We start from the raw sequence: 24,545 nt of genomic DNA, 5'->3' as shown, positions 1-24,545 counted from the left end.
GAAGGAGGCAAGAATGAGGAGGAGGAGGAAGTCCTAGGGAAAAAGCAATGAGAAACACTGGACAGATGGGAGAGACGGTGCTGAGAAGAAGCGGAGAGAGGATGAGACAGTCTCAGGAGAGAGTCTGGAGTTCCAGTTTGGAACTGGAAGCCGTGGAGCAGGAAGTGATGAGGCGTAGTCCAGACAGAGGCCCCAGGGACCTGGAGGTCACAGCTGCAGCCGCAGAGCTGACCATGAGTGCCCCGGCAGCATGTGTGAGAGCACGCCAGCCTGTGGGTGGGTCTGTAAGTGTGTGTGCGCGTGCCTGGCTTGTCAGTCTGCACATATGTGACAGTGGGCTTGCCTGTGGGATGTGCATGATGGGGCATGTGTATGGAGGGTTGTCAGAGGGTGTGAATGTGCCTCTCTATGGGAGGTCCATAAGAGAATGTTTGTGTTTATGTGTCTGTGCATGTGTGCATGCCTGCATGTGTGTGGGGGTTGGGGTCTCTGAATGAATATACCATATGCGTGTGTGTGAAAATGGGCTGCAGAGTGCATGTAAGGAGGGGTATCTGTGTGCCCTGGCCCTGGATGTGTTTTGGTATGCCTGTGTGCAGGTTGAGTGTGCCTGTCTGCACATGAGTCTGACTGTGAAAATGTGTCTGTCTGTGCTTTGTATAACTAGCAATGCGAGAGCATATCAGGCTGTGTGTGCATCTGTGACCCTGTGAATATATGCTTTTGTGTGTCTACTGTGAAAGTGCACTGGAAGAGTTTGCGATAGACATTTACCCAAGTTGGGTAATGAGAAGGTAATGGAGGGCCACACAGTTTGGGAGAAGGGGCTGTTTCACATAGGACCTCTGCCTGGCCCTGAATCCTTGCTCTTCAAGTCTGATCATTCACGTGAGCTTGTATTTCACATATCCCCTGATATATACCTTCCTTTGGAAAATTTATTGATCATAGTGTGCTACACATAAAGGTGGATAAGAAAATAACACTTTTGGCCCTTAAATACCTAATTATCTGGGAAGAGAGACAGATACAGAGTATGATAAGTACTGCCCATTGTCTTTGCTTCCTCCAAACCATGATTGTTTTCTCTCCACTGACTTGATTACATGAATAGGACCAAACCTTAACCCTTGACCCAGTCTCTGGGCTTAGATCCAACCATTTTACAGATTAGGAAAATACTGCTAAGACTGAACTCAAACTCTACACAAACTCCAAAGCCCCTGCTGTATTTATTGCCTTACATAGATGTGAGAGATGAGAGTCAGTGAAAGGGTGGGAGTCAAAAACTTGTCTCTTTTAGAGGACAGGAAGCCTTGGAGTACAGCAAATCTATGAAGATTCAAGGACAAATTTCTGTAGCCAAAAGATCAGTCATGCTGCCTTATTTATGTGTGTCATCTGAACTGGAATGAATAGCCATTTCTCCGAGTGACATTGAAGCGTGAGACACTTAACCATTTACTTGGCATTGACTGCCTTTTGACACTGTACCTCCACTAATTTCTGGAAAATTGGAGACTGAGACCTGTACAGGAACCTCCTAGCCAATGCAGTGGCAGACCCGTGAACATATCAGGGCTTCTGTACAACTTCTAGTGTGTACGAATAGAACAGGAGCACAGAGAGCATAATAGTCCTTGGATGGGGGAATATGTCAAGTAAAACACAGAAAATGGAAAATTTAAACTGGACTTTGAAATTCTAATAGGAGATGGCCATATGGAAAGGACATTTCAGGACAACAGCACACTGTATATAAGGCAGGGAGGAATTGGGCAAGGGCATGGTAACATTTAATGGAATGCAAGGTGTGTGGGGAAGAGGTAGGAAACACTATGGAAGTTGGCAGAGCACAGAGTGCACAGACTCATTAAGCAGATTAGGTTCTGTGTTATAAGTCAGAAGCTCTATATCTTGCATCCACGAACCTCTTGAAACTGCAGGCACAAGTTTGTGTGTTTGTGTGTTTGTGTGTCTATATTTCTTTTTAGTTCCTACTGTCAGTAATGAAGAACCAATGGAACCCTTCTCCAGGAATAGCTTTATGAGAGTTTTATACATCTCTCTTGTCAGGGGAAATGGACCAGATGGTCCAATCCAGGAAACAAGGGTACCAGTAAGGAGCTATTACAGGAAAGGAAAGAAGAGATTGCAGTGCTTGGTCTGGATAGCAGTGGTGTGGAAAGGACAGAGCAGAACAAAGACATGTAAACTCATGTACAGACAAGGTAAAATTTGGGATTGAAGAAAAGCAAGAAAGCCAAAGGATGTCAGCTTTTCTGGGTTGAACATGGATAGTGATGTTCACAGGAAAGGAGATAGAGGAGAAAAATCAGCTTGAAGTGAAAACTAGGGATATATTGTGAAGTGCAGCATTTTTGTAGAGCTTTCCAGAGCTTAAGAGGGAGATTGGAAAGCCATTGGCAAAGACATACTACATTAAAAATGATAGATACATTTGAATAAAAGGCATAGGTGTGGATGGGATAACCCAAGCAGAGTGTAGACAGTGTGAAAAGATGTGATCCCGGGCAGAGCATTCAAAAGAATTAACTGTGAGAGAATGGGAAAAAAGAGAAGAGCTTGTGAGGGAGAATAAGAAGTAAAGGAAGCATGTGGAAGCAAGAGGTGATGGAGGTCACAGTGGGAAGCCAAAAGGAGTTGGCTTCAGCGATCAGTGATCTAGTGTTCCAGAACGATCCAGCAGATGCAAGACTTTAAAGTGCCCACTGGATGTAGACCATGGAATTGTTGGAAGCTAGTGAGAGCAAATCATGGGAGGAAGCATCACTGTGCTGAAGGAGGAAGGTGTGAGAGGGGAAATGAAGCGGCCTTTCAGATAGGCGGAGAGGGTGGTAGCTCCTGAATGGTCTTCCCTCCTGCAGCTGCCTCCCTTCAGTCTCTGCTTCCACCTCTCAACTGACTCTGCTCTTAGTTAACAAAGGTTTCTGTGAAGCTTTAGGCTTCTTCATTCTTCTGTTTTTTGTTTTTTGTTTTTTTTTTTTTTTTTTTTTACTAGTACCAGGGATCGAACTCATGACTGCGCGCTTGCAAGGCAGGCGCTTATGCCGCTGAGCTAAATCCCCAGCCCCTAAATTGTGTACTTCTGTTTTTTTGTTTGTTTGTTTTTTGTTTGTTTGTTTGTTTTTTTTGGCTTCCTCATTCTTGAGCTTTAGCAGTTCCCTCAGAGACAGAGGCACCACCCCTATCTGTCTCTGGCTTTGTTGCTGCTTCTCTGTCTCTATCTCTATCTCTTATCTTCCTTCAGTTTAGGACACTGCCCAGCGGATTTCTGGTCAGTAATTTGCCTGTCATCCTTGACTTCTCTCTTTTCCATCTTCTTTATTTTCTACCTTAAGCCGTCACGAAGCCCTTCCTATTCAGCCGCCCAAGCCCCCACAGATCTATCCCCTTCTTACTATCCTCATTGCTTAAAACTCATCCAAGTCAGCTTCAAAGCAGTGTCACCCGCTGGACTCCCACAAGAACCTCCTCTCCATCCCATCTGCATGCCCTTGTTTTCCAAATGGAGCAATAGCTATCCTCAGAGAATGTAAGTCATAACGTAGTACATCTTGATACACTTTTGGTAGGTTCCATTTACACTTAAGTAATGTCAAAATCTTCAGTATGCTTATGAGGTCCTTCCTTGTTTCATACTCAGTGCTTAGCACTCTCCTCACATGCATTGCCTTCTAACCTACTCCTTAGATGCCCTCAGCCCTTTCAAATTCTGTTCATTCTTCTACAATGTTCTTCTCTCCCTCTCAGCCTATCACTGCTTCATCGACACTTACAATTACTTAGCTCTTGACTTGAACATCACTTCTTATTATGGCTTAAATCTAAATTGTCTACTGGAATTCTTATGGGTGTGGGAGGTGACTAGATCATGGAGGTCCTCCACTCATCAGTGATTATCCGTAGCTAAATGTGCTGTTAAGAGATTGGGCCTGGTCAGAAGAGGCAGTTCACTGTGGATGTCTTGGAATTGTGTGTTGCCCTCCCTGGCATCTCCCTTTACTCTCTGCTTCTTGTCTGCCATGATGGAAGCAGCTTTCTTCTGCCCAGACCCTTCTATTTCTGCCTTGGAGCCATAGATGGAACAAATAAGCCAAAATAAACCTCTCCGCCTTTAAGATGTGAGTGCTGGAGACTCTGTTGCAGTGATAACAAAATAACTAATACACTTCCTCAGAAAAGCCTTCTCTGACTCTTGGACTGGGTTAAACCCTTATATGTTCTCCTGCTTCCTGTACTTCTCCTTCACAGCCCTTCTCCTACTTATAACTACTTGTCCAACTCCTGGCCTGTGAGCTCCATGATGCCAGCAACTGTTTCCTTTCGTCACTGTTGTATTCCCTGTGTTTCTGAGTAGTAATTGCTAATTTTTTACTGAATGGGGCGGAAAGTTAGGGGAATGGATGGATGGATCCTCAGGCAAGTATATGGTTACTGAGAGTGGAAGGGGTATCATTTCTGGGTAAGAAAGGATTGGCCCTATTTTTTAAGTTTAAAGATAAAAAGAAAGGAATTTTTGGACATTTGGGCCTGAAATATAGGAAGCAGAACAATCTGCTGAGAGAGTATTCAGGTTAGGATGGTGACTTGCCCAAGGAAAGGCTGGAAAGGACCATGAGTAATTAGAAGCAGAGGTTCCTGGGGCTGGAGATGCAATAGCCTGAGAGTGCTGGGAGCAGTGTGTCTGAGTTTTGGTGGTCTATGTCCCAGTCTCTCTAGATGATTCCTCCCCTGTAATGACTTTTTTCCTTATGCATTTCTCCTAGGTCACGGAGCGTGAATTGCAGTGAGGGCCCAAACTGAACCCGATCCAAAGCCTAATATCCAACTGGGCCCACAGTCTGGCCTGGAGCTGGAGACCCAGCCCCAGCTGGACTGCCCCTGTCATGCAGAAGGAACTGGGCACTGCGCCCTCTTGCCCTGGCATGAAGAGTGCTAGGCCCTTTCTCTTGCTATCACTGCTGCCACCACTTCTGCTGCTGGGGGTCGGGGTGCCAGGCGCCTGGGGTCAGGCGGGCAGCCTAGACCTGCAGATTGATGAGGAGCAACCAGCAGGCACACTCATCGGAGACATCAGTGCAGGGCTTCCAGAGGGCACAGCAACTCCGCCCATGTACTTCATCTCAGCCCAGGAAGGCAGCGGCGTGGGCACAGACCTGGCTATTGATGAACACAGTGGGGTTGTCCGTACAGCACGTGTCTTAGACCGTGAGCGGCGGGACCGCTACCGCTTCACTGCAGTCACCCCTGATGGTGCCACTGTGGAAGTTACAGTACGAGTGGCTGACATCAATGACCATGCTCCAGCCTTCCCTCAAGCGCGGGCTGCCCTGCAGATACCTGAACATACAGCTCTTGGCACCCGCTACCCACTGGACCCTGCTCGTGATGCAGATGCTGACCACCTAGGAACCCAGGGCTATGCACTATCTGGTGATGGAGCTGGAGAGACCTTCCGACTGGAGACACGCCCTGGTCCAGACGGGGCTCCAGTACCTGAGCTGGTAATTGCTGGGGAGCTGGATCGAGAGAATCGCTCACACTACATGTTGCAGCTAGAGGCCTACGATGGTGGTTTGCCTCCCCGGAGGGCCCAGGCCCTGTTAGATGTGACGCTACTGGATATCAATGACCATGCCCCAGCTTTCAACCAGAGTCGCTATCATGCTGTGGTATCTGAGAGCCTGGCCCCTGGTAGTCCCGTCTTGCAGGTTTTTGCTGCTGATGCTGATGCTGGTGCCAATGGAGCTGTAACTTATGAGATAAATCGAAGGCAGAGCGAGGGGGATGGGCCTTTCTCCATTGACGCACACACAGGGCTGCTGCGGCTGGAACGGCCCCTGGATTTTGAACAACGACGGGTTCATGAACTGGTAGTACAGGCACGGGATGGTGGGGCTCACCCAGAGCTGGGCTCAGCTTTTGTGACTGTACACGTGCGAGATGCCAATGACAATCAGCCCTCCATGACTGTCATCTTTCTGAGTGCAGATGGCACCCCCCGAGTGTCTGAGGCTGCCCCACCTGGACAGCTTGTTGCTCGCATCTCTGTTTCAGACCCAGATGATGGTGACTTTGCTCATGTCAATGTGTCTCTGGAGGGTGGAGAGGGCCATTTTGCTCTAAGCACTCAAGACAGTGTCATTTACCTGGTGTGTGTGGCTCGGCAGCTTGACCGAGAAGAGAGGGATGCCTATAACTTGCGGGTTACAGCTACAGACTCAGGCTCACCCCCACTGCGGGCTGAAGCTGCCTTCGTGCTGCACATCACTGATGTCAATGACAATGCACCTACCTTTGACCGCCAGCTCTACCGACCTGAACCACTACCTGAGGTTGCACTGCCTGGCAGCTTCGTGGTGCGGGTGACTGCCCGGGATCCTGACCAAGGCACCAATGGTCAGGTCACCTATAGCCTGGCCCCTGGCACTCACACACGCTGGTTTTCTATCGACCCCACCTCAGGCATCATCACCACTGCCGCCTCACTGGACTATGAGTTGGAACCTCAGCCACAGGTGATTGTGGTTGCCACAGATGGGGGCCTGCCACCTCTTGCCTCCTCTGCCACAGTTAGCGTGGCTCTACAGGATGTGAATGACAATGAGCCCCAGTTCCAAAGGACCTTCTACAATGCCTCACTGCCTGAGGGTACTCAGCCTGGAACCTGTTTCCTGCAGGTGAATAGGTCTTGCATACGATGCTGTGGGTAGGGGTGGGTCTGAGAGTCATATAAGGCCTCAGAGCAGAAACCAAGCCTTAAAGTTGCATCTGTTGATAATGACTTATACTAGAGGGTTTGATACTACTCTGTGAGTTCCAGAGTCTGTGCAAAAGGTGACAGGTAATGAGGTGAGGAAAGTAGGATACAAGAACTGAGGACCATAATCTTGGCAGTTGAGGAGATTAAGATTACATTAGAGGGAAAATGGGATGACTGAAACTCTGTTAAGTCTCAAGGCTGTTCAGTAGGCAGAGATAGGATTCGGTACTCCCATGGCTCCTGTTCCCCAAGAAAGATGCCAACATTTATAGAGCCACCCATGCTGAATTCAATGCTGGGCTATGCTAGAAAAAATCTCTGAACCTGCCTTTGGAGCTAAGATTTGATGGGACACTGGGGCTCACATATGACTGTGAGACAGAACTATCCAGTGAGATCCTGATGTGCAGAGCTAGACCTCTCAGGAGAAGATGCAAGCATCCTGGACAGACCAAGGAAAGTGCAGATTGGCTTCTAGTCATATCTGAAAGACACGGAGTACAGCTATTAGAGAGAAGACTGAAGTAGAGAAGCCTGAGTATCTCCTTAAAGTTGCCTATTGATCCAGCCTTGCAGGTTTATGCCTGGGCTTGGCTGACTCCTTGCGTTATGGCCAGACTGAATGTTTGCCGGCCTGCTTCTGTCCGGTTCCCACCACCCACTCTCCCATATGTTTACTCTCTCTTGGCTGGGAACAATGATTTATTGCTTCCAAACTTCTTCCTTCTTCACTAGTTTCTGAAGCAAAGGGGCAACTGCCCAGGTAGTTTCCTGGAGTCTTAAAATTAGTAGCCATGGAGAAGGTTAACATGGCCTCTGGGGGTTCCTGACTATTTCATAGTCTTAAGGTTTGATTTGTTCAACAGATATTTGTTTAGTCGCTGCTATGTGCTGGCCTCTGTTTGGGATGAATAAGAGTCAACTCCCATGCTCCTTCTCATGTAGTCTAGAAGAGATTTCATTATAAAGGAACAGTTTATTGCAATGAGAAAGCTTCCACAACAAGGATATAGGTAGTATGAATGTTTCTTAGAGGAACAGATCCTGAACTTCAGAAATGAAGCATGAGCAGATGTTTATGGTTGAGCCTAGCAGAAGAAAGGTTCTAAGCAGATGACATGCACGGAAGAGTGAGAGAGCTTTTTTAGGGACAGTCAGTATCTCTGTAGTTTAAGATGTGAGAAGGCAGAGTGTGAGATGAGAATGTACAGGTAGGTCACACAGTGAGGAGCCAGCCTCCCTTCTATGAAGAATATTGAAGTTTTTGTTTTTGTTTTTGGTATCAGGTATTGAACTCATGACCTCGCACTTGCAAGGCAGGTGCTTACGCCATTGAGCTAAATCCTCAGCCCTTGAAGTTTTTGAAGAGTAAAATGATCAGATTTATATTCTCAAATGGTGAGTGTAGATCAGTGGTTCCCAATGGGTGCACTTTGTCTCCCTAGAAAAGACATTTAACAGTATCTAGAGACATTTTTGATTGTCACAACTATTGGGATGCTACTGGAAACTAGTGGGAGGCCAGGGATGCTGGTAACCATCCTATAAGGTATAAAACAACCCATACAATAAAAGATTGTGGGCCAGGTATATAGCTCAGTGGCATAAGTGCCTGCCTGCCAAGTGCAAGGTCATGAGTTTAATTTCTGGTACCAAAAAAAAAAAAAAATTGTATCATTCAAAATGTCAGCAGTATCTGAATATGATGGTGCATTCTTATAACCCCAGCAGTTTGGGAAGCTAAGTATTGCAAGTTTGATCTCTGGGCAACTTAGCAAACCAACAAGACCTTGTCTCAAAATAAAACAATAGCAACATATTTTTTAAAAGGGCTAGAGATGTAGCTTAGTGCAAAGGCCCTGGGTTCACGCTCTGGTACCACACCATGCACGCAAATCAAAAGAGAGGTAGACAAAGAGAGAAAAAGAAAGGAAGGGCCAGATGTGTAGCACTCAGGAGACTGAATCAGGAGGATCACCATGAATTCAAGGCTAACCTGGGTTACATAGTGAGTTTAAGACCAACCGGAATTACAGAACGAGACCCTCATTTTAAAAGTAAAAAGAAAGGAAAAAAAGGGAGGGAGGGATGTGAGGATGAAAGAATTGAGAGAGAGAAAGAAAAAAGGAAGGGAGGCAGAGGAGGAAAGGCAAAGGAAAAGAAGGAAAGGGAAAAGTTCAGTCGTATTAAGAAATTCTGGAATAAAAGATTGAGGATCAGACTCCTATCAAGGGGCAATTACAATGGTTCAGAGGAAAAATAATTCAGGTCAAAATTAGGAAAGCAATAATGGCAGTGGAGGGAAATAGACAAATACAAGAGACAGTGACTTACTAAGAACCCAATTGATGAATATAGCAGGTAAGGAAAAGGGAGGAACTGAATTTGGCTTGAGCAGCAGTGTGAATGGAAGAGTCATTACAGCAAGTTTGGAATGATCATGAGTTTAGTTTTGAACATGTCCTAGTAGAGATATTGAGCAGGCATCTGGACATCCAAGTTTGCAATGTAAGGGAGTGGTCCAATTTGAAAGTACAGATGATGGCTGAAGTCAAGAAAGTAAAAGAGAAGGCCCTGGGAGAGCATGTGGGGTGAGAAGAGGTCAGGGAGAGATTCCAAGGAGCAACCGTGCATGAAACAAACCAAGTGAAGAAAGACTGGAGGTGATGGTGAACCAGTGGGAAGAAAAGCAGGAAATCATAGTGTCAAAAGTAGAAACAGGGAAAAAAATCAAAACAGGATGTGCACCTGGGGAAGGGATCAGGATGGACATAAGCAGTAAGTCTGGAGCCCAGTAATTAGAGAGTTCACAGATGGAGGGTCTTTCTTTTTCTCTTTGAAATAGTGCATTTCACGAGAGCCAGGGATTGGAACCTTTTCCAAGAGGACAGTGGTAAGGTTTCTTACAGCTGGACACAAGGGAAAAGGGAACTGACTAAGGTTGGACTGAGAAGCTGAGCTGAGAATATATTGAAAATGGAAACTTTTGTATTTTCAAGTAAAATCTCTGAGTAGGAGCTGCACAAGTCAGGACATTCACTTCTGCCTTGGTCATTTCCAGTCAGTGGCCCCTGTGCCTTTTGGGTCAGTTGCTGACAACTTCCCCTGATCACTGTTTATTGCTTTCTTCCTGCAGCAAGTCAGAGGGCAAAGGTCTTTAACAGCTTCTGGAGATGGTGCCGCAGCTGTGTGGCTGCCCACAAGATTGATGCAGGGGGAAAAGTCTGTCTCCTGAGAAATCCGGCCCCATAGCCACAGTAGAGCTAGAGCGGGAGCTGTTTCCAAGGTTAAGCTGTGGCAGGGTCTTAGTGTCTCAGAAGGGTAAACAATGGCTCAGATCACTTCTGTCAAGGACCTGGGCAACAGTCAGAAATCTTTGGCCAGCTTTCTCTCTGAGTACATTTTCTGGCTGAGAAAAAGGACTCTCCAGCTTCCTCTTGCAGCATATCATGACCCTAAGGTCCTTCTCTGCACAAAGAGCACTTTGTTACAGCCTGCAGCAGTCAGCAGCAGTCAGCACCAGCCAGCCCGCTATTGAGGTCCTGATGTGTACCCAATGTATAAAACTTAGGATGAAAGAGAGTTTTGTTACAAATCAGAGCAATCAGAGTATCTGTTTACTCAATGAACAAGTATACATAGAGCATCTGCTGGGTACCTGGCCCTGTGCTAGTTTAAAGATGCCTGAGCCACACTCATAGATCAAAGAGTACATTCTGTAATGATTGGTTCTTACTGTTATGATCAAACTTCGTGCAGACCTAAAACAGCAATCAATAATCCTATTGGTCAGTCATTTCTCTTTGCTTGGGGTGATTAGTCAACTCAGTGAGGATGTTAACTGCCTGTGATCCACCTGGAACTGAGATTACAGTTCTATAGCACTCCATTTGTAAGTACAGTTGGTCATTGGTATTTACAAATTCACTGGATCTCTAAATTTTACTTGTAACCCCAAATTAATACTTGCAGCACTTTTACAGGCATTCTCAGATATGTGCAGAGCGATGAAAAATTTGAGTTACCCAAAAAGCATATTCTCAGCTAAGATCAAAAAAGGTGATGCTTTGACTTCCTGTTTCAGCTCTTATACAATGAAAAAGTAATACCCCAGTTTTTGCATTTTTGTGTTTTTTCTGGCGGATTTGTCTATTTAAAAGTTCTCAAGTGTAGTGCTATGAGTGCTGTCTAGTTTGCCTAAGAACAAGAAGACTACGATGTGTCTTACAAAGAAAATACATCTTAAGTAACCTTCATTCAGGCATCAGTTACAGTGTTATAGGCTGTGAGTTCAATGTTAATGAATCAAAAAGTGGCTAGGGGTGTAGCTCAGTGGTAGAGCACTTGCCTAGCATCGCTGGGTTTGAGCCACAGAAACAAGCAAACAAGAAACCTATAGTACATCTTAAATAAAGTGTCTTCAAACAGAAATACATATCAAGCAAGGTTATGTATTACCATTTAACAAAAAAGCTGTGACTATTGTCTCTCAGGAACCTAACCAAGTGGTGAGGTCTGGGCTGGGGCTGGATTTTGGCCCATGTCTTACTGGTTCCATTTGTGCATCCACCATCCAGGGATCCTGGGCACTTGCTGCTCTATTTGCCACTTCCTCTGACTCTTCTGGTCAACAAGACGGTATATCACTCACTCCTGCCTCTCCTCAGGTGACAGCCACAGATGCAGATAGTGGCCCATTTGGCCTCCTCTCCTATTCCTTGGGTGCTGGACTTGGGGCCTCTGGGCCTCCCCCGTTTCGCATCGATGCCCACAGTGGTGATGTGTGCACTACCCGAATCCTAGACCGTGACCAGGGGCCCTCAAGCTTTGACTTCACAGTGACAGCAGTAGATGGGGTGAGTAGGCAGATGTTGGGCAGGGATATTGGGGCAGAACACACTAGGGCCAAACGAGGCCCACCTGACCTGTGCTGCATGTCCTACCAGGGAGGCCTCAAGTCCATGGTATATGTGAAGGTGTTCGTGTCAGATGAGAATGACAACCCACCTCAATTTTATCCACGGGAGTATGCTGCCAGTCTGAGTGCCCAGAGTACACCAGGCACAGCTGTGCTGAGAGTGCGTGCCCATGACCCTGACCAAGGACCCCATGGGCGACTCTCCTACCACATTTTGGCTGGCAATAGCCCCCCACTTTTTGCCTTGGATGAGCACTCAGGTAAGAATTCTCCCATACCAGTCCTTTCCCCAGCCTGTATCCCCATCTACCTGAATGATGCATTGCCTCCACCTTTTATAACCCTTCTCTGTTCTTTCCTTTATATGTCTGTATCTCTATGCCTTCTCCAGGACTATTGACAGTAGCCTGGCCCTTGGCCAGACGGGCTAATTCTGTGGTGCAGCTGGAGATTGGGGCCCAGGATGGAGGTGGACTAAAGGCAGAACCCAGTGCCCGAGTCAACATCAGCATTGTGCCCGGAAGCCCCACACCACCTATATTTGAGCAACTACAGTATGTTTTTTCTGTACCAGAAGATGTAGCACCAGGCACCAGTGTGGGCATGGTCCAGGCACACAACCCACCAGGTATCATTTTGCATTATAACCACGAGGTGCCATACTCACATGTCCCAGTATAGCCCTTCAGCACCATCTCAAGATGCCTTAGAGTATCACACCATAGGGAGTGACAGTACAAAACGTTATGGCACATGGTTACCATCCTAGGGCCAGCCAACTGCTCTACACCATCACACATCTTCATAACACTGAGAAGCACAGATGTGGGTACCACCCAGACCTTCTTGGGGTCAGTCTATGCCACAACTCAGTGGTTGCACCCTTCCCTCTTTCCTGACCTTCTTTTTTCCTCTACAGGTCGCTTGGGACCTGTGACTCTTGCCCTGTCAGGTGGAGATCCTCGGGGACTCTTTTCCTTGGATTCGGCCTCAGGACTGTTACAAACACTTCGCCCTCTGGACCGGGAGCTTCTGGGACCTGTGCTGGAACTGGAGGTACGAGCAGGCAGTGGAGTGCCTCCGGCTTTCGCTGTAACTCGCGTGCGTGTGCTGCTGGATGATGTGAATGACAACTCCCCTGCCTTCCCTGCACCTGAAGACACAGTATTGCTGCCACCGAACACTGCCCCAGGGACACCAATTTATACACTACGGGCTCTGGATCCTGACTCAGGTGTTAACAGTCGAGTCACTTTTACCCTGCTTGCTGGAGGTGATGGGGCCTTCACAGTGGATGCTTCCACAGGCCATGTACGACTTATGCGACCTCTGGGACCCCTAAGTGGGGCAGCCCATGAGCTGGAACTAGAGGCCCGGGATGGGGGCTCCCCACCACGTACCAGCCACTTTCGACTTCGGGTGGTATTACACGACTTGGGGACCCGTGGGCTGGCTCCCCGATTTGATAGTCCTACCTACCGTGTGGACTTGCCCTCAAGCACCACTCCTGGAACTCAGGTCTTGCAACTGCAAGCTCAGACACCAGATGGGAGTCCTGTTACCTATCACCTTGCAGCAGATGGAGCAAGCAGCCTCTTTGGTCTGGAGTCACAGAGTGGGTGGCTATGGGTTCGGGCACCACTGGACCGTGAGTCCCAGGAGTTATATACACTGAAGATAATGGCAGTATCTGGGTCCAAAACCGAGTTGGGGCAACAGACAAGCACAGCCACTGTGAGGGTCAGCATCCTCAACCAGAATGACCATAGTCCCCGCTTGTCTGAAGAGCCTACTTTCTTAGCTGTGACTGAGAACCAGCCCCCAGGGACCAGTGTGGGCCGGGTCTTTGCCACTGATCGAGACTCTGGACCTAATGGACGTCTGACCTACAGCCTGCGACAGCTGTCAGAGGATAGTAAGGCCTTCCGTATCCACCCTCAGACTGGTAAGCACTGGATCCCAAATTTTGAGACCCTACAGCCTCATCTCCATACTGGCAAACACCCACAAAGTCCCCAGCTCACAGTCCAGATCCTGACTGGCGTTTACCTGTGGAATTCCTTCCCATATTGCTCAACCCAAGCTTCTTACCTGTAGTTCTCAGGCTCTGAATCTCTAAATAGCCAATACATGATCTCCACCCTGCATTCCCAGGAGAAGTGACCACACTCCAAACCCTGGACCGAGAGCAGCAGAGCAGCTTCCAGCTCCTGGTGCAGGTGCAGGATGGGGGGAGCCCACCCCGCAGCACCACAGGCACGGTGCACATTGCAGTTCTCGACCTCAATGACAACAGCCCCACCTTCCTGCAGGCGTCAGGGGCTGCTGGTGGGGGCCTCCCTATTCAGGTATGTGAGTTGCAGGGCTCTACCTAAAGAACTGTAAAAGGAATAAGGGGTCCCCCCACAGAAGTGTGGGTATAAGTAAAAGAGACTGCCTGCTGGTATAGGTGGGAGAGCAGAAAAGGGACTCTGCCACACACAGGTGAGAGGAACTCTATTCTGAATTCTGAAAAACAGGAAAGAGACAACTGTAGATGAGTTTTGTCTCCATAGGTACCAGATCGTGTACCTCCAGGAACACTAGTAACAACTTTGCAGGCCAAGGATCCAGATGAGGGGGAAAATGGGACCATCCTGTACACACTAACAGGTATGGGGGGAAGGGAGTTGGTGGGTGATGGCCTGTTCTTGTGGTCTGCTCCGCTCAGAGTCCCAATCCCACATCCTTCCTCTGGTTGTCCCCAGGTCCTGGCTCAGAGCTCTTCTCTCTGCATCCTCACTCAGGGGAGCTGCTCACTGCAGCATCCCTGATCCGAGCAGAGCGGCCCCACTATGTGCTAACACTGAGTGCTCACGACCAAGGCAGTCCTCCTCGGAGTGCCAGCATGCAGCTTCTGGTTCAGGTACAGTTGCTCTTCCTACAGTCTGCTCACTTCCCCTTGGCTTCTGCAGTGTTCAACCAACCCTCCAGTAGCTCCAGCTTCCTGGGGTCCCTGGGCTCTCTTATCAGAGTACTCTGACCAGCTTTCTCTGCTACCCAGAGCCACCCATGACCTGCTTTCACCAGGGTCTTCTTGATCCTCTCTACCTGTATCCACCACAGGTGCTTCCCTCGACTCGCGTGGCAGAGCCCCCACCGGATCTCTCAGAGCCAGACCCGGCAGCACCAGTTCCGGTGGTTCTCACCGTAACTGCAGCTGAAGGGCTTCTGCCTGGATCGTTGTTGGGCTCCGTGGCTCCTCTGGAGCCGGCGGCTGTGGGCGCACTCACCTACACACTGGTTGGTGGCGTTGATCCTGAGGGCACCTTCGCTCTGGACGCGGCCACGGGGCGCCTGTACCTGGCAAGGCCTTTGGACTTCGAGGCTGGCCCTGCTTGGCGCGCACTCACAGTGCGAGCTGAGGGCCCCGGAGGCGCGGGCGCGCGACTATTGCGCGTGCAAGTGCGCGTGCAGGACGAGAACGAGCACGCGCCCACCTTCGCGCGCGATCCACTGGCCCTGGCGCTGCCCGAGAACCCAGAGCCCGGCATAGCTCTGTACACCTTTCGTGCATCAGACGCCGATGGCCCAGGCCCCAACAGCGACGTGCGCTATCGCCTGCTGCGCCAGGAGCCGCCGGTGCCGGCCCTTCGCCTGGATGCTCGCACGGGGGCGCTCAGCGCACCGCGCGGCCTGGACCGGGAGACAACACCCGCGCTGCTGCTGCTCGTGGAGGCCACCGACCGGCCAGCCAACGCGAGCCGCCGCCGAGCAGCACGCGTGTCCGTGCGCGTCTTTGTCACAGATGAAAACGACAACTCGCCAGTCTTCACCTCCCCCTCACGCGTGCGTCTCCCGGAGGATCAACCGCCCGGCCCCGTAGCGCTGCACCTGGTGGCAAGGGATCCAGACCTGGGGGAGGCCGCACGCGTGTCGTATCGCTTGGCGTCTGGCGGGGATGGCCATTTCCGGCTTCACTCAAGCACTGGTGAGAGTTGAGCTTGTGGGTGAGGTGGAGGAATGTGGAGAAGGGAGCACTGAGGTCTCTACCAACCTGCTTCGCTGCTATCCTAGGAGCGCTGTCTGTGGTGCGGCCCCTTGACCGGGAACAGAGAGCTGAGCATGTCCTGACCGTGGTGGCCTCAGACCATGGTTCCCCTCCGCGGTCGTCCACGCAGCTCCTGACCGTCAGTATCGTTGACGTCAACGATGAGGCACCCACTTTCCAGCAGCAGGAGTACAGCGTCCTCTTGCGGGAGAACAGCCCGCCTGGCACATCCCTGCTCACTTTGAGAGCCACCGATCCGGACTTGGGTAATACCTGGGGGCAATGAATTATAAGCGGAATGGACTAGGGGAATGAAGCATCTATTTGCCCTCTGATCACCTTCCATGCTGTCCGTCCTCAGGGGCCAATGGGCAAGTGACTTATGGAGGCATCTCTGGTGAGAATTTTTCTCTAGACCCAAACACGGGAGTTCTCACTACCCTTCGGGCCCTGGATCGTGAGGAGCAAGAGGAGATCAACCTGACAGGTATTGTCAAGATCCCAAAAGCCACCGATGTTGTTAACATGCGCAGAAAATCCAAAGTACTTTATTCTAGAAGTTTCCACCTTTTATGGCACATCTTGTATTTCTGGGCCTTCAACAGTTAGACAGAATGTACTCACTTCCAGGCTGTCATCACTGAGCATGCAAATTCTCGATTTTTGGTATATTGTCACAACTATGCCTTCGAGGCCTAGTTTATATTGTAGCCATTTAATAGAGGAGCATATTGATACTGAGTATTAGGGAGGTTGAGTGGCTTGCTGAAACACGGTTTGGATATGGCAGGGCTAGGACTTGAGCGCATACCTTTTGACACCTCATTTAGTGTCTTTTCTGCCACACTACCACTAATCCAGGATCCATCCTGCATATGCCAAGCACAGCAATGGAAAGGAATGGCACATGTAATGTAAATATGTGTGTATGCCTGGGGTGTGTGGAGAGGTTGATATTTTCTGGCTTATGTGTGTACCTGGTGAAAATATATGAACACTGTGTGGTGTAATTTTCGGGTGGTGGGGTGGAAGCAACTTAGGCCTCATTGATTTTGCTTTTCCCACAGTATATGCACGGGACAGGGGCTCACCCCCGCTGTTAACTCATGTGACAGTGCGAGTGGCTATAGAGGATGAAAATGATCATGCTCCAGCCTTCGGGAATGCTCAACTCTCCCTGGAAGTGCCAGAGGGTCAGGACCCCCAGACCCTCACCATACTTCGGGCCTCTGACCCAGATGTGGGAGCCAATGGACAGCTGCAGTACCGCATTGTGGGTGAGAACTCTCCCTTGCCCACTACCCCAGCATCTACCTGCCTGGTTCTTGTTCCTTGTTTTGCTGCTATCAGTTTTAGTCCGTGTGTCTTGGTCTTTCCTCTTCTTATATGTTCCACCTTTTTCACATATATCTCAATGTATCTGGCTTTTTTGTGCCTGTTTTTATCTCTCTATTTGTCCCCCATGTAAAGCAGTGGTTTTCAAACATTTTGGTCCCAAAACCCTTAATATTCTTACTTAAGAACTCTATAAAAAAAGTTTTTATTTGTGTTACATCAGTGTACAATGTTACATATTAAAACTTAGAAAATCTTCAAATATCATTGGGAAGCAAACCACTGAAGTATTTTGCATAGACACAAAGAACTGTTAGGATTTCAAATAACAATTTGTTGAAAAGTATTGACATTGCAGAGATTATAAGTATAACTGGAGATAGCCATTCTCTGAAAATACACATATTCATGCTATAAACTTTCTGCCAAGAATATTCTAGAAAATAAAAACACATAAGCAGACATGTGATATCATCAGGTCATGCAGCATTGCAAACTCCACCGTATATCTGTGAGATAATAAGGTGCAATAAAGCATATAAGGCCTATGAAAATAGTTTGACCATGTATGTATGACAGGGTATCAAGGGATTCCTAGGTATCCTCAGACTAACAACAGTTGCTTCATAGTATCTTTTTTAAAAGCCTTGTTTCCCTTTTTTCTTTTGTCAGTTTCTTTCTTCTTTTATCTCTCTCCCTTTACTTTCTTTACTGTTGCCTATAAGTCGCCCTGATCCTCATGGGCTGACACGTGTTTATGTGCACCTACCCTTCTCTGCAGATGGGGATCCATCAGGAGCCTTTGTCCTAGATCTTGACTCTGGAGAGTTTGGTACCATGAGGCCACTAGACCGAGAGGTGGAGCCAGCATTCCAGCTGCGGATAGAGGCTCGGGATGGAGGGCAGCCAGCTCTCAGTGCCACTCTACTTGTGACAGTGACCGTTCTGGATGCCAATGACCATGCCCCAGCCTTTCCTGTGCCGGCCTATTCAGTTGAAGTGCCCGAGGATGCACCTGCAGGGACCCTGCTGATACAGCTGCAGGCTCATGACCCTGATGCTGGGGCCAACGGCCATGTGACGTACTATCTGGGTGCAGGTACAGCAGGAACCTTCCTGCTAGAGCCTACTTCTGGGGAGCTGCGCACAGCCACTGCACTGGATAGAGAACACTGTTCTAGCTATGCCTTTTCGGTGAGCGCAGTGGATGGTGCTGCTGCCGGACCCTTGAGCACCACAGTACCTGTTACCATCACAGTGCGAGATGTCAATGACCATGCACCCACTTTCCCCACCAGTCCTCTGCGTCTGCGCCTACCCCGCCCAGGCCCCAGCCTCAGCACCCCAACTCTGGCTCTGGCCACATTGCGAGCTGAAGATCGTGATGCTGGTGCCAACGCCTCCATCCTATACCGGCTGGCAGGCACACCACCTCCTGGCACCACTGTGGATTCTTACACTGGTGAAATCCGTGTGGCCCGTTCTCCTGTAACTCTAGGCCCCCGGGATCGTGTCCTCTTCATTGTGGCTACTGACCTTGGTCGTCCCGCTCGCTCTGCCACTGGTGTGGTCATTGTTGGTCTTCAGGGGGAGTCTGAACATGGACCCCGCTTTCCACGGGCTAGTAGTGAGGCTGTGCTTCGTGAAAATGCCCCCCCAGGTGGGTCCCTAGCCATCTGTCCCATATTTATATCCCTGGATAGGCTGGGATTACTTATTATAAGTGTTCCCCAAACTCCTGTAGTGCTCATAATCCCAGTATCTTCCTCTCTGCAGGGACCCCTGTCAGCTCCCCCAAAGCTGTTCATGCTGGGGGTTCAAATGGACCGATCACCTACAGCATTCTCAGTGGGAATGAGAAAGGGATATTCTCCATCCAGCCTAGTACAGGTGAAGAATGGGGAGCAGGGGCTTTGGAAGGGCATGGGCTTCTGGGGAGCAGGTTCTTTGGGCCAGAGGAAGTACTGATGGGGGAAGAGTTGCATTTGAGTAAAGGGCCTTGGAGTGGGAGGCTTCAGGGTAAGGAAGAGAGGGCTGTCACTGATGCATTCCACCTCCCCACAGGAGCCATCACAGTGCATTCAGCAGAGGGCCTGGACTTTGAGACAAGCCCCCGGCTACGACTGGTGCTGCAGGCAGAGAGTGGAGGCGTCTTTGCCTTCTCTGTGCTGACCCTGACCCTGCAAGACACCAATGACAATGCTCCCCGTTTCCTGCAGCCCCATTATGTGGCTTTCCTACCAGAGTCTCGACCATTGGAGGGACCCCTGCTGCAGGTGTGGGGCACGATGGGAAGAGGGGGACAAGGGTTATCAGATTTGTTTGTGCTCACTTTAGTACTAGCGATCTCCTATACTCACCAGGTGGAGGCAGATGACCTGGATCAAGGTTCTGGAGGGCAGATATCTTACAGTCTGGCTGCATCCCAGCTAGCACGGGGCTTATTCCATGTAGACCCATCCACAGGCACTATCACTACCACAGCCATCCTAGATCGTGAGATCTGGGCTGAAACACGGTGAGACCTGGCACCCATGAATCCAAGACCCCACCTTGGTTCTGTTTACTTTCAAACCCTGCATTGCATCTTCCTCAGCCAAGAGATGCCATACCCTGAACTCCCCTAAAGCCCAACTCTATCCTGAGTCCTCCTAGCCCTTCCCAGGGTTTCCTCTTATCCCCAGGTCATACCTCCTGATTGTGCTCTTTGTCTAGGCTTGTGCTGATGGCCACAGACAGAGGAAGCCCATCCCTGGTGGGCTCAGCTACCCTGACAGTGATGGTCATTGATACCAATGACAATCGTCCCACCATCCCTCAACCCTGGGAACTCCGAGTGTCAGAAGGTGAGGGCTGCATAAAATTAAGGTATCAAAGGTGGCAGAGAGGTACTGTTACCCTCCCTGGAGCTCCAGGGGTGCCTGGAATGCTGCCAAACACATTTGTCTTGCGTATTGCAGATGCACTGTTGGGCTCAGAGATTGCACAGGTAACAGGGAATGATGTGGACTCTGGACCAGTGCTGTGGTATGTGCTGAGCCCATCTGGGCCCCAGGATCCCTTCAGTATTGGCCGTTATGGGGGCCGTGTCTCCCTCATGGGCCCCCTGGACTTTGAGCAGTGTGATCACTACCACCTGCAGCTGCTGGCACACGATGGACCTCATGAGGGCCGTGCCAACCTCACAGTACTTGTGGAGGATGTCAATGACAATGCACCTACCTTCTCACAGAGCCTGTACCAGGTACCAACTCCCCTGGATGCCCCCACATCTGGGCTCCTGGTTGTACTGTTAGAGGGATGGGACAGAGCAAGAGTGACGGGGATGGACTGGATGTTAAGAGTTGATCTGAACAAAAGAGTATCCTGTCTCTGACTGGCCTTCCCGGTGCTTCATCTTTTGGTCAGAAAGGGAGGAAAGTGGGCAGCTTGTGTTTAAACAGAATACAAAGGAGAATGGGCTCTATGCTGAAATGGATACCGAGTAGGTATCCATGGGGCCAAGCCCCAGCACACAGGTAGAGAAAGCAGCAGGGTAGCTGGGAAACCTGACCATGGACACTTTTCCTCAAACTTTAGGTAATGCTGCTTGAACACACACCCCCAGGCAGTGCCATTCTGTCTGTTTCTGCCACTGACCGCGACTCAGGAGCCAATGGTCACATCTCCTACTACCTAGCTTCACCAGCTGAGGGCTTCAGTGTTGATCCCAACAATGGTAGGTCTTCTCCAGAATCTGACCCCTTTTGTCTTTGATCATGTTAGGCCATATTTGGACCTAATTCCTAGAATTTGTTACCCAAAATTTTGACTCCTGGATCTCTAACTCAGGGAGGACATTTCCCTCTTGTCTTTTATATAACAGACCCTTTTCTGACTGCAACCAGGAAACTGTTTCCTGAACTTGAATCCTGTTGCCATTCCCTACTCTGCCAGCAATGCGCTATTCCCCTGAATCTGACTTCTCTCTTCTATCATTCACTGTTCTACTGACACACAGCAACTTCTGAATGCGTATGTCTTTCTCTTCCCTTCTCTTCTAAGGAACTTTGTTCACAACGGTGGGAACAGTGGGCTTTGGCCATGAGGGACCAGGAGTGGTGGATGTGGTGCTGGAAGCACGGGATCATGGGGCTCCAGGCCGGGCAGCACGGGCCACAGTGCATGTGCAGCTGCAGGATCAGAATGACCACACCCCAAGCTTCACCTTGCCACACTACCGTGTAGCTGTGAGTGAAGATCTGCCCCCAGGTTCCACCCTGCTCACCCTGGAGGCCACAGATGCTGACGGAAGCCGCACTCATGCCACTGTGGACTACACCATCATCAGTGGCAACCGTGGTCGGGTCTTCCAGCTAGAACCCCGGCTGGCTGAGGCTGGAGAAGGTGTTGGACCAGGTCCTCAGGCATTAGGATGCCTGGTGTTGCTTGAGCCTCTAGACTTTGAAAGCCTGACACAATATAATCTAACTGTGGCTGCAGCTGACCGGGGCCAGCCACCCCGCAGTTCAGCTGTGCCAGTCACTGTCACTGTACTAGATGTCAATGACAACCCACCTGTCTTTACCCAAGCATCCTACCGTGTGACAGTACCTGAGGACATGCCTGTTGGAGCTGAGCTGCTGCATGTGGAGGCCTCTGATGCGGACCCTGGACCTCATGGCCTTGTGCGTTTCACCCTTAGCTCAGGTGACCCTTTGGGGCTCTTTGAGTTGGATGAGAACTCAGGCGCCTTGCGACTGGCCCAGTCCCTGGACTGTGAGACCCAAACTCGACACCAGCTTGTAGTACAGGCTGCTGACCCTGCTGGGACACATTTTGCTCTGGCTCCAGTGACAGTTGAAGTCCAGGATGTGAATGACCATGGTCCAGCTTTCCCACTGAACATACTCAGTACCAGCCTCGCAGAGAATCAGCCTCCAGGGACTCTTGTGACCACTCTACATGCAATTGATGGGGATGCTGGGGCTTTTGGGAGGCTCCACTACAGCCTGCTAGAGGCTGGGCCAGGTCCTGAGGGTCGTGAGGCATTTGCACTGAACAGCTCAACAGGAGAGTTGCGGGCACGAGTGCCTTTCGACTATGAGCACACAGGAAGCTTCCGGCTGCTGGTGGGTGCTGCTGATGCTGGGAATCTCTCAGCCTCTGTCACTGTGTCAGTCCTGGTGACTGGAGAGGATGAGTATGATCCTGTATTCCTGGCTCCAGCTTTCCACTTCCAAGTGCCAGAAGGTGCCCAGCGTGGCCACAGCGTGGGTCATGTGCAGGCCACAGATGAGGATGGGGGTGCTGATGGCCTGGTGCTCTATTCCCTTGCCACTTCTTCCCCTTATTTTGGTATCAACCAGACTACAGGTGTCCTATACCTGCGGGTGGACAGTCGGGCACCAGGCAGCGGAACAACCACTACTGGGGGTGGGGGTCGGACCCGGCGGGAGGCCCCACGGGAGCTGAGGTTGGAGGTGGTAGCTCGGGGACCTCTGCCTGGTTCCCGGAGTGCCACAGTGCCTGTGACTGTGGATATCACCCATACTGCACTGGGCCTGGCACCTGATCTCAACCTGCTATTGGTTGGGGCTGTGGCAGCCTCCTTGGGAGTTGTAGTGGTACTTGCACTAGCAGCCCTGGTTCTAGGGCTGGTTCGAGCTCGAAACCGCAAGGCTGAGGCAGCCCCTGGCCCAATGTCACAGGCAGCACCCTTAGCCAGTGGCTCCCTGCAGAAACTCGGCCGGGAGCCACCTAGTCCACCACCTTCAGAGCATTTGTATCACCAGACTCTCCCCAGCTACGGTGCACCAGGAGCTGGAGGACCTTACCCCCGTGGTGGCTCCCTGGACCCATCACACTCGAGTGGCCGAGGCTCAGCAGAGGCTGCAGAAGATGATGAGATTCGCATGATCAACGAGTTCCCCCGTGTGGCCAGTGTGGCCTCCTCCCTGGCGGCCCGGGGCCCCGACTCAGGCATCCAGCAGGATGCAGATGGACTGAGTGACACGTCCTGTGAGCCACCTGCCCCTGACACATGGTATAAGGGCCGAAAGGCAGGGCTGCTGCTGCCCGGTACAGGAACCACACTGTACCGAGAGGAGGGACCCCCAGCCCCTGCCACAGCTTTCCTGGGGGGCTGTGGCCTAAGCCCCGCACCCACTGGAGACTATGGCTTCCCAGCAGATGGCAAGCCGTGCGTGGCAGGTGCGCTGACGGCCATTGTAGCTGGGGAGGAGGAGCTCCGTGGCAGCTATAACTGGGACTACCTGCTGAGCTGGTGCCCTCAGTTCCAACCACTGGCCAGTGTCTTCACAGAGATCGCTCGGCTCAAGGATGAAGCTCGGCCATGTCCCCCTGCTCCCCGTATCGACCCACCACCCCTCATCACTGCTGTGGCCCACCCAGGAGCCAAGTCTGTGCCCCCCAAGCCTGCAAGCACAGCTGCCACCAGGGCCATCTTCCCACCAACTTCTCACCGCTCCCCCATCAGCCATGAAGGCTCCCTGTCCTCTGCCGCCATGTCCCCCAGCTTCTCACCCTCGCTGTCTCCTTTGGCTGCTCGCTCACCTGTTGTCTCACCATTTGGGGTGGCCCAGGGCCCCTCAGCCTCAGCCCTCAGCGCAGAGTCTGGCCTGGAGCCACCTGATGACACAGAGCTGCACATCTAGCTGCGGCCCAGGCTGGGCCCCGACCTGGGATGCGAACAGTGTCCCCAATGCAGGCCCCACTCTGAGCCTGCCCTGGGCAGCCTCGGACCATGACTGGCCATGAGGAGGCCACCAGCAAGTCCCAACTCTTCACCCCAAACTCCTCCAGTGGGGGCAGGTCCCACATTTCACCCCAACCTTCAGAACACTGGGGCCAGAGGCTCTGTTGGTCACTGACCTGTGGCTAGGTCCAGTGTGGGGAGAAATATGAAGGAGGCAGCAGCTCTCGGTTCTCAGTGAGGACTTCCTGCCTGCACCAGCAACCTAAAATGGAGCAGAGACTTTATTTATTGTGGGGTAGGGGAATGAGGGAGGTACCTCCAAACTTTGGGCCCAGCTCCTTTGGGTTCCACGGACATCCCTGCCCCTGCCCAGAACAAGTGCCAATTCTCACTCTGGAGCCTTAATAAACTGCAGTTTGTATCCAGCCTCCAGCTGTGTTCTGTGGGAATGGCTGGAAGCCACCTGGCACACTATTGTGAACACCTGGAGACACACAGTGGTGGGGAACATGGGGTCATCTAGGTGGGGACAGCACTGGGGTCTCAGGAGCCTACTTTGAGGCTGAGATTCCCTCTCTTTGGCCAGTCTTTTCCCTTTAACATGAGCAAAAGTCCAGCAGGCACTTGCCTGTAGCAAAACTGAGAGGCACTGGGTGGGTGAGTGGGAGCTGCAGCCCTGATGCCTGAAAAGAGACAAAAGTGGATACAAGAAGGGCTGGAAATTTAGCTCAGTGGCATAAGCACCTGCCTGGCAAGTGCAGTGTCATGAGTTTGATCC

General features: G+C 50.6%; 1 protein-coding gene across 1 annotated transcript in view; it reads left to right on the top strand.

Moving 5' to 3' along the window:
• Dchs1 (dachsous cadherin-related 1) overlaps positions 1-24,192 on the top strand; it is a 33,787-nt gene extending 9,595 nt beyond the window's left edge. Inside the window, exons 3-22 of the mRNA XM_063256632.1 lie at positions 4,791-6,704; positions 11,455-11,643; positions 11,734-11,965; positions 12,097-12,333; positions 12,625-13,650; positions 13,860-14,053; positions 14,261-14,357; positions 14,453-14,610; positions 14,811-15,675; positions 15,762-16,001; positions 16,097-16,222; positions 16,803-17,012; positions 17,852-18,730; positions 18,847-18,960; positions 19,135-19,346; positions 19,434-19,588; positions 19,786-19,916; positions 20,031-20,314; positions 20,650-20,788; positions 21,115-24,192. Coding sequence (XP_063112702.1) covers positions 4,911-6,704; positions 11,455-11,643; positions 11,734-11,965; positions 12,097-12,333; positions 12,625-13,650; positions 13,860-14,053; positions 14,261-14,357; positions 14,453-14,610; positions 14,811-15,675; positions 15,762-16,001; positions 16,097-16,222; positions 16,803-17,012; positions 17,852-18,730; positions 18,847-18,960; positions 19,135-19,346; positions 19,434-19,588; positions 19,786-19,916; positions 20,031-20,314; positions 20,650-20,788; positions 21,115-23,726 — 9,894 coding nt within the window. The 5' untranslated portion in view covers positions 4,791-4,910 and the 3' untranslated portion in view covers positions 23,727-24,192. The remainder of the gene's footprint in view (positions 1-4,790; positions 6,705-11,454; positions 11,644-11,733; positions 11,966-12,096; positions 12,334-12,624; positions 13,651-13,859; positions 14,054-14,260; positions 14,358-14,452; positions 14,611-14,810; positions 15,676-15,761; positions 16,002-16,096; positions 16,223-16,802; positions 17,013-17,851; positions 18,731-18,846; positions 18,961-19,134; positions 19,347-19,433; positions 19,589-19,785; positions 19,917-20,030; positions 20,315-20,649; positions 20,789-21,114) is intronic.
• Positions 24,193-24,545: the final 353 nt, after the last annotated feature.

The sequence above is a fragment of the Cavia porcellus genome, unplaced genomic scaffold (assembly GCF_034190915.1).
Source record: "Cavia porcellus strain 051 isolate PalLab524CR breed Dunkin Hartley unplaced genomic scaffold, mCavPor4.1 scaffold_9, whole genome shotgun sequence".
NCBI lineage: Eukaryota > Metazoa > Chordata > Mammalia > Rodentia > Caviidae > Cavia > Cavia porcellus.
Note: the sequence above shows the minus strand (reverse complement) of the source record. Positions and strands in the feature narration are given on the sequence as shown.